The sequence below is a fragment of the Limanda limanda genome, chromosome 9 (genome assembly GCF_963576545.1).
Source record: "Limanda limanda chromosome 9, fLimLim1.1, whole genome shotgun sequence".
In the NCBI taxonomy this organism is placed as follows: Eukaryota; Metazoa; Chordata; class Actinopteri; order Pleuronectiformes; family Pleuronectidae; genus Limanda; species Limanda limanda.
In genome coordinates this window covers 17,832,890-17,842,764 of record NC_083644.1, presented here as the reverse complement: position 1 = coordinate 17,842,764, position 9,875 = coordinate 17,832,890, and the positions used below count along the sequence as shown (strand labels likewise).

Sequence of the window (9,875 nt, the reverse complement as noted above, 5' to 3'; positions counted from 1 at the left end):
GCCAAGATAATGTGAGGGTGAATGGCAAACTGTATTGTAAAAAGCTTTGAGAGGTCATCAAGACTAGAATATATAGATAAACAGTATATATTAATATAAATACAGACCATTTCACTGGCTGCAAGTCAATAAAGTTCACCACTTTACCAGTGGTTGTTTACCTAACATCCATTCAAAAAAACATTGTGTCAGATTGAAGCTGTATGTAAATCAGCAGTCACACAAAACAAAAGTAATGACAATATTACAATGACAATAAAAGAAAACATTATTACATGTTAGGGTTGCTGATAGAAATGTATAACTAAATTCATTATGCGGGAAATCTGTCTTAAACTATATATGTGTACAGCATAGTATACATTAACAGTAAATTAATATTATAAGCACTAAAATAAGGCTGATACCAAGATGACATTGTTAATTTTATTCCCTGCAACTTTATAGGGTGTTATTCAAGTGATGCATAATCCTAAACAATGTTTGAATTATCACACAGTCTGGTTTATGTCTATTAATTTAAAAGGACAATACACATTGGTTTTCAAGCGTTCACTTCAATACACAACATGTAAAGGCAGGCTACAGTTGAATTTACAGGTTGAATTTAATGGGAGCTTGGAGGCAACAGGGTGCAGAGACAATGCACAGAAGGTATCAGTCGGCGCTCAAATAATTGCTCATAGACCCACTAAGAGTCAAACGAAAAATAAAAAAATACTTGTAGAGCACGTTACTTATATTTATATAATTTATGTTTACTTATTTATTTTGATCTCTTCATGACTCTAAAATGGAACCAGTTTGGATAAACAAGGAAATAAAATCCCTTGAACCAGTCACAGCCACTGGACACTTCTGCCCTGAAGGTTTAACGTTTACCCAAATCACACACTGCTGTTATTGCTATTCATAAAAATCCTTAAATGCAACTAAATATCCCGCTGGCTGAGGTTATTTTTAAAGCTTCTGTTATGTATTTCAATCTGTTCATTAGATATGTGTATGCTCTTGATGTGAAAAACTTCACCTTTATCAGACTAATGTAGGGGAGTGAACAGTGCAGTATTGCCCTGAGAAAGGTAAGTATTGGGTTAAGTGAATAGGTTTACAGTATACTGCCTATCAAGGTATGCCATCGCCCATTAAAATGCATGCTGATGTTTGTGACTCACATTATTTTAAGTAGTTGCATGATGTGTAAGAATATCTTTTGTTTTCCCCTCTCAGATCTCACACGAAATACCACACAGCGGTGTTATGGTAGGCGCGGCCACAGAGGAGAGCAAAATATGAATTATGATCCGCCCTCTAACACAGCTCACACACACACGCACGTACACACACACACACACACACACACACACACACACACACACACACACACACACACACACACACACACACACACACACACACTGAGGCAGACTTTTTCTGTGAAACCCTGCAGCTCCAGCTCTCTCTCCTCTCTCTCTGCTCCGGGACTCAGACATGCGCTGGAAAAGTGAGGTGCAGGTGGAGTGTTGCGCGGTGGGACGAAGCGATGAGGTGAGTGATGGACGACATGACGACGCACAGACGCGTGGTGTTGTTTTTTTTTGAGGTGCACAGGAGTCGGACGAGATATCAGATATTGGTCGAAGTTGCTTTGCCAATTAAACAAGAGTGTGGCGGCTGACAGCTCACTATTTTCACATTCTGCCGAGATGTGGGGGGAGATTATCCCTCCCTGAAAGTCTGCAATTAAAACTCAAGCAGTTAATGAGACCTCTTCACCTTTTGGTTACCCAGGGCAGACGTTTGTGGTGAACTTAGCCTTTTTTAATTACTGTTATTAAATAAATCAGTCCCCCTTTTCCCCTCGGAGACCTGCTTCTTTTTGATTGACGTGCGTAATTGGTGCGCTTGGGGTGGTCTCTGCGTGGCGAGTGCGCACGCATCACCATCGCAGATCTCAAGCACATAATGCACATAAGGATTAGTGCTGTGGGTATTAGTTCAAGTGTTGTCTGTTTTTCTAAGTGATGACTATCCCTCTCTCTTAAAAAATGTCACTTCGGTTAATCGGCGGCGTTGTCATGGCGAACAGGCGACAGGCGTGATGATATTTATGGGGAAGGGGCCTCGGGGGGCATTTAATGCTGCTGCGGTGTGAGGGAGCGACCACCACAGTCTGTGCGTCATGTGTGAGGACTGCAAGGGAGACGAGGAGCTGCTGGGCAGATGCTCTGAGGACAGGAGGGACATCATGGTAGGAGGCGAGCGCTGAGGATGAAACTTTCTTTATCTCCACGAACTGGCTGGGAATGAAACAGAGGTCAATTCCCGGGATGAAGCTTTCAATAGTTATTATTGAGGAAAGAAAATTGGTTAAAAATTGGGCATAAATATCACGAATCGTCTCGTCAAATTAACTTTTAAAAATACATCCAGCCTGGAGACAACTCTTCAACCTTAACTTTTGCTGAAAGGTTTTGTGGAATTTGCAAGAAAAAAAATCTAATGTTTAAAAGAAAATCTAATGTTTAAAAGATATATAGAAGATATATATATATATATATATATATATATATATATATATATATATATATTATTCTGTTACTAACAACGGCTGCAAATTGTATGATGTGAACGGATTTTAGTGTCATGTTTTAGATATTGACGCAATAAAAACCTCAGCGCAAGAGAAGCCAAGTTAAGAGCCAGAGAGTTCAGTATTTATTATGAATTTATTGTTTACGCGTCACCCTTATGGCTGATGGTGTTGACAGGTGCCTGCTCAGGTATTTACAGCCCTGCTCGGTTTGTTCTATCGGTGCGGGATGGATTTGCTCCCCTGTGTAACCTTCTAACCGCAGGTCTGATCCCTCCAGGGCGCGCCGGTGGAGGCTTTGGATGAAGACGCGTCGCCGCTGCAGGCGATGGCCTCCGCGCCGCTGCTGGGCAGAACCGTGTGTGCGAGCTGCAACGAGGAAATCGTGGATAAATATTTATTAAAGGTAAAAAAAAAAAAAAGGAATGAAAGCACCGCCGAGTCTTTTCACTTCTCCCCCTGTCTTCCATTCAGCTTTGGATCGGGCGGTGTTTTTGTTTTTCTCTTTTCGCGTGCTGCATTTCTGTGGTTTCGAAGGCTGAGCGCATCCGTCAGGCCTCTTGTCTCCCAACCTGAGTGACTCTACGTAATTTATCCTCTGTCTCTGCTTCAGGTGAACGACCTGTGCTGGCATGTGCGCTGTCTGTCGTGCAGCGTGTGCCAGACTTCACTTGGCAGCCACAGCAGCTGTTACATCAAAGAGAAGGAGGTTTTCTGTAAAGTGGATTACTTTCGGTATGTGCAGCGATTTTGTTTTATTAGTGCTGATGCAAATTGCTAACGAAAATCTAAAGCTACAGAAACGAAAGGCAGGAACAAAACAAAATCTGTAAATTGAGGAATTACAATGATTAATAAGAGTAATGATTCTAGTTATAATAGCTAATATGGCGACAGGGTTTAACACCTGTCACTGCTTTTGCTTTTAGTCATTTATGTATTTAAATGTGAATTATTTACTGGCCAATAAATCCTTTAATAATCAATCCAAACAAAAGCGGTTTTGCCCTCAACACAAAGTATTCGCTGCATTTCTCAGGTCTCCATTGTCACAATTAAAACACAGACCGATGGATAAATGGATCCGCAGCTAGTGTTTTCGAAATATTTGGTAAAGTATTGTACAAGGGAAAAACTGGGAGTCGTAGATTAGGCTCTCATTTATTTAATATAAAAGGACCTATTGCAATATATAAAGTCAGCTACATATCTGAGGGTTTTTCTGTTTTGGTAAAAGCTAAATTGTTTCATTTTGGGCCTTAAAAAAAATCAGTCAAAAAGAAAGAGGAGGTGAGTTGAAACCCTTTAAAACGCAGAGAAGCCTTCACAGTGATGCGTTAGAAGCGCTGGTATGGATGTGCAGGTTGTGGATGCGTGATGTGCTCACCCTGACCTCCACCTGCAGGAGGTACGGGAGCTGGTGTGCGTGCTGCGGGAGGAACATCCACTCCACAGACTGGGTCCGCCGGGCCAAGGGGAACGTGTACCACCTGGCCTGCTTCGCCTGCTTCTCCTGCAAGAGACAGCTGTCCACCGGGGAGGAGTTCGCCCTGGTGGAGGAGAAGGTGCTCTGCAGGGTGCACTACGACTGCATGCTGGACAACCTCAAGCGGGCCGTGGAGAAAGGTGCGTGATCCCGTGACCAGTGCTGTCAGAAATATCATTAAACCGTTTTATTTTATTCTTTAAACAGGTTACTAAATGAACGAATGCTTCAAATGTTTCCCACAGCTTTGTTACATTTTTACATAGAAATCACAATATGTGCTTTTTTATCAAATTGATTGATTTTTTTCTTCACTTCAAACTACTGAAAGAAAGGTGAAATTAGCTGTTTGCCGTCATTATTTATTACATAGTTAGCTCAAAAGAATGGAAAAAACCTGAATACCTACAAAATAAAACATCCATGAAATGTCCTGAGAATAACAATTTAAATTTCAAGCCTAATATTCACATATTCCCTTTAAAAAAAGAAGAAGAAATAGTTTTATTTATTGATTTTAATATGTTTATTAAATTGTGTTTAAATTACCACAAGTACAAAATATATAAATATGTATTTCAGCAAGTGTGGTTTATGTTTATTTATCTCAAAGGACAAGGCACATTGATAATTTTCCGTACCTCACTTCACTCTAAAACATGTTAATGCAGGTTATAGTTGAACTTAATGGGAACTCTGAGGCAACAGGGTACAGACCCCACTAAGAGTCAAACAATAAAGACAAATTATTATTTAAAAAAAGAGCATGCATGTTCCTAATAACATTCTTTTGCTGTTCTATTATACTGTTTAAAATGTGCAGTGTATTTTGAAATGATGTATAACATCTGTTGTGTTCCTGATACAATGTGATATTACACCAGGAGGTTTTAATAAGAGGACTTGCTCTTTGTTGCAGGAAGCAGTGTTAACATGGAGGGGGCCGTGCCCACCGAGCAGGAGATTAACCAGCCCAAACCCTCCAAGAGAGCTCGGACCAGCTTCACTGCCGACCAGCTGCAGGTTAATCCCCATCATCGCAAATTACACAGGCTATTGCATCATAAATGGGATAAATACAGGGTGAACATATGTGGTCGGTAGAAAGGCAAATAGTAAACCTCATAATTTACTTTAATCATAAATATGCAATAAAAAAGGCAAGTGATAAATAAACAACTGCAGATAATTCCCACAATGGTCTTGCTTGATCTGCAAGGAACCAAACTCTGCTTGGTAAACAATATTTATCTTGTGGAAGAAGGAAATTGAAATGCAAAGATTTTGGACCAGTGGCCTCTGCCTTTAAAATTATACTAGAACACAAACTATGGAATTAAAAATTAGGGCAGGTTGAAACAGCAACACGAGAGAAAAGACAGAAAAATAAAATAACGCTTAAGAGCTGCAGCCAAGAGAACTATTCTTAAAAAAAAATAAAAAAATTTTTTACTGGGAGCTAAATTATCATACTTCATCTAAAGAAAAGTAAAATCAATTGTTGAATTTTAGTTAGTAAGTAAGTTTAGTGCCACATTTATTTGAATGAAACAGATGTTATGCAGGTAACAGGGATGCTCGTTCCCAAATAATATGATTTTACTCTTCCCTCCGTCATTTCTGTGGATCATGATCGTGGACTATGATTGACTGCATGTTAAACAATACGTCTACTCACATATTACTGGCAATATTTCTTCATTTTCTATTGTCATTGCATTAACACACCTTCCATTAGGATAAAATCAGTTTTTTCGAATCAATGTTGTAAATACTGTAATTTTGTTGATGTATTCAGTTACACTATTACACTTCTCTTCCTCCTTTTTCTGGTAGTTTTTCCTTACTCTTCTCGAGGGTTAAGAACAGAGAATGTCACACCCTGTTAAGTCCTATGAGACAAATTGTGATTTCTGTATATGGGCTATACAATTAAAATTGGATTGATTGATGATTCATAATCACTTTTTCCTAAACATATTGATTCTTATTGTTAACACCTACATTATCCAAAAAGACGTTTTGTTGACAGCAATGAATTTGCCACAGTAAAAACCTGTCCACGTCACCTCACAGCAGGGTTCTTAAGATAATCCTTTAAATCCTCACAGGACGACAAAGGAAATCTTCCGATACTGAACAGATTTTCTTTTACCTGTGTACATGCAGGTGATGCAGGGCCAGTTTGCTCAGGACAACAACCCAGACGCACAAACGCTGCAGAAGCTGGCGGAGCAGACGGGTCTCAGTCGAAGAGTCATACAGGTCAGTGAGGGACCAGTGCATGAGAGAAATACACATGTTCACATAACTCCATAGACTTACTGAGAGAGAAGCAAGAGATAACTCACAACCTACTAACAAGGTATATTTGCCCAGTTAAATATACAAGTTTAATTTATAAGCATGTATTTATAAGCATGTATTGTATCATATTAGCTGATAATTTTGACTGGATCTCAAATATCATTATGTAATAACTAAAAGGAGTACAAAGTAAAGTATTTTTCTGTATATAAAAACAATGTACCATAGTATGAAAATACAGTAAATACAAACACCGCCAAATGATATGTTCTATTAATGCCAGTCTTAAATAGGTTGCGTATAATTCAACCACAAAGAAGAAGTGTGTTGAAAGCAATAAGCATTAATGTATAGTTAAATATATTGAGTTATCTAAATTTCCTGAGCAGTGGTTATAGTCACAGATTTAATGGTCGTGAGATTAAAACTAAACTTTTCCACTGCTAACGTCAAGCACACTGAGTTCTTGTATTACTCTAATAATAAAGGCATCACTAAATGAACATGGACCGGGAACACTGAGTTGTAAGATTAATACAAATCACAGGGCTGTAACAACATAATAATGGTTACACTCACCAGGAAATATGACTCTGTACCTCCATTCAAATTGAAATTAGAGTTTTGTGTTTTTGACTCAAAAAAACTGCAATAACTATTGATATTTTTTGGACACTGTTCCTTCATTGCATGTTCCTTTCAAAGGCTGTTTGTCCTGTTAACTCAGGTCTGGTTCCAGAACTGTCGAGCTCGCCACAAGAAGCACGTGAGCCCCAACCACGGCTCCAGCACCCCCATGACCTCACTGCAGCCGAGCCGCCTGTCGCAGCCCACCCCGACGCCCGAGGAGCTGCAGTACACAGTCTACGGAGGCCCCGAGGGGTCAATGCTCTCTGCACTACACTCCTTCATAGACAGTGAGAACCAGACTTTTTATGATTTTTTACACGAGGGATTTTCATAGATTTCCTTCTGTGTTCAGCAAATTTTACAACCTTGTGTCAGAAGACAATTGATTATGTTAACAGGGATTACCACAATAATTAGAGGAATAATATTTTCACATTTTGAAGATTGTTTCTTTTTTACATGTCAATGATGGAAAACCTACATATGTGCGCAATTTATCACAGAAGAAATGTTGTTATGTGTGTTATACGAAAGAAAATGAACAAAAGAAGCGCAGGTTAATGGATGTCTTACATTGTGCTGACTTACATTTGACATGTGAATTATCTGAAGAGCAAATTTATCCTGTGACATGTGTTCCAATGATTAATTGCTGCTGAGAAATTATACTCAACACTGACTCAAAACTCAATATATCTAGCTGGAATTATCTGAAACAATATTCACTATGATAAACATCACTTGTTTATTTAAATAGAATGTTATCTTAAGGATTCAAACTAACAAGGGGCATTAAGAAAGGTTGCTCATTTCTCCTAATTTATGGCTCAGAAAAAGTGAGAAAAGTACAAGTTAGTTTATATGCAGATGTATCATCAAGTCATCTGCATATAAACTAACTTATATTGTATAAAAAAACATACTGAGGGCCTCATTGAGGGATTCTCTGAAATATTTTCTGAACAAATAAATGGACAGACTTGCCCACAATCTTAATTGGGAGAAAACTCTAATACAATTTATATGGTTATCCACATAGTTTTGATAGCAAATAGAAGTTTTTCAACGATACATTTCTTCTGTAGTTCTCGTATTAATTTCTAATGAAGTAATGTTTTAGAAATATAACATTTCATACTTTGTTTCTTCATGGAAAGTCGTAGATACTATTGGAGAAAAATAATCTGGATTTTCACATTGTTGAGGATGATCTATATTAATATTTACCAAAGACTAAAGGAGTTAAAAATATAAGAAAGTTTTACAAATCAAAGTGTGAGTTGATTTATGAGTTAATGTTTGAATCAGTTTAATGACTCTGGTGCTCTGTGTGTGCCCGCAGTACACCCCCCTCCATCCATGTTTCAGCCGCTGCTGCCAGCCCATGCCATGACCTCCCTGCCTGTGTCGCACGCCTGAGCAGCTGACACACACACACACACACACAAACACACACACAAACACAGACACACACTCCACCAGCGATCATTCGTCATTAGCAGCCGCAGTATTCAAACCTCTATGGTAAATATTATTTCAGTTTCAGGGTCATGAAGCCCTCTTTTATGAAACTACCAGCAGCTCATCTCATTTTTATATTAAATGAAAACACTTCAGTCACTGCTGTGCATCATCATGGACGAGTGTACTCCACCGTTTTAATGTATAATATGGAGATGGGAAGGTTTCAGTGTACCTCATGGGACTATGGCACATGACATTATGGATTCATATCTGTTTGTGTAGTTGATGACATAGTTTAACCGTGCTACTCATGAGTGAAAGCCACCGGATCACAAATGTCAACTCATTACCAAGAGGAACTTGAAATTGTTTGTTTAGCAGTGTTTTAAATATTGCAATTTAATTTATTTATTGTATGTGAAGTCTGTTTTGAGAATAAATGTCTAATTTCACAAAACCTGTGAGATGTGTGAGTGACTGGAAACACATTTGACACACGAGCAGCTCAGTGAGTGAATGAAGAAATTAGAAGGAGTAGTAGAAAAACAGTTTATTGATAAAAACACAAAGTAACAAAACAGATATATATATCATGATTAATATGGCCACATGCAATATATTCTTAAAAAAAAAAAAAAGAATCGCACATTTCACTGTATAAATAAATACACAACAGAGGGCATAATAAATAAAACAGTTTGGCGTGAGGCTGTTAGAGAGCTGCATCTTTTAAGAGTTTGCAGTTAGAAAACTGACGCCCATTCTAACAAAGAGAGACGCTTTACTTGTGTGTACTTGTTGACTGTGGTTGACCAAAGAATCTAATTTTCCAGACATGGGAGGGAGGGGGAAGCATATAAAAACTGTTTTTACTTCACTTATCAGATCTTAGGTATTCACCTTCGTGGGAGGGAAACAACACCTGAGCTGCGCACACACACACACACACACACAAACAGTTAGTTAATTCACCTGGTAGGAAAGTCGTTATCCAGTATGTATGAAAGGCATGACGACGTGTTATGTGTCAGATGCCAAACTGAGCATTACATGCATCGTTTCTCTGCTTTCAGTTACACAAGTTGTTTTGCTTTCACTGAATGGTTAACGTCGTACCTGTTTCAGCTTGTTCGGCACCAACGGGGGAGGAAGGTGTGCACGTATGGCGGTGCTGTCACTCGGAGGCACCATGAGGGCAGGAGGTCTGACACGATAAACCCTCACAAACAGGGGTCACATCTCAAAGATCTAGTGCTCAGTGTCATACAGAGGGATGCTGGAATCCCCAAAATAGTCTAATATTATAATAATAATAATTAAATCTTATTCCGATCTTCACCATCAGCTGTGTCACAAAGCATATATGCATATAAACTGAATCCGGACATGAGCATA

At 38.7% G+C, this 9,875-nt stretch overlaps 1 protein-coding gene across 1 annotated transcript; it reads left to right on the top strand.

Annotated features, from left to right (window-relative positions):
• Positions 1–1,491: 1,491 nt before the first annotated feature.
• On the top strand, positions 1,492–8,435 carry LOC133010888 (LIM/homeobox protein Lhx8). The gene is made up of 9 exons (XM_061078540.1): positions 1,492–1,552; positions 2,157–2,251; positions 2,874–2,999; positions 3,207–3,328; positions 3,999–4,219; positions 4,999–5,102; positions 6,249–6,344; positions 7,114–7,303; positions 8,359–8,435. Exons 1-9 carry the CDS (start codon positions 1,492–1,494, stop codon positions 8,433–8,435), a joined length of 1,092 nt encoding a protein of 363 aa, XP_060934523.1.
• The last annotated feature ends 1,440 nt before the right edge of the window (positions 8,436–9,875 follow it).

What these genes read in the sequence shown, in the direction of transcription:
- LOC133010888 (XM_061078540.1), top strand. Translation starts at nt 1,492, where the DNA reads ATGCGCTGGAAAAGTGAGGTGCAGGTGGAGTGTTGCGCGGTGGGACGA. An exon ending in GGGACGAAGCGATGAGGTGA is followed by an intron (nt 1,553 to 2,156) that starts GTGATGGACGAC and finishes CTGCGGTGTGAG; the next exon opens with GGAGCGACCACCACAGTCTG. An exon ending in TCAGTCGAAGAGTCATACAG is followed by an intron (nt 6,345 to 7,113) that starts GTCAGTGAGGGA and finishes CTGTTAACTCAG; the next exon opens with GTCTGGTTCCAGAACTGTCG.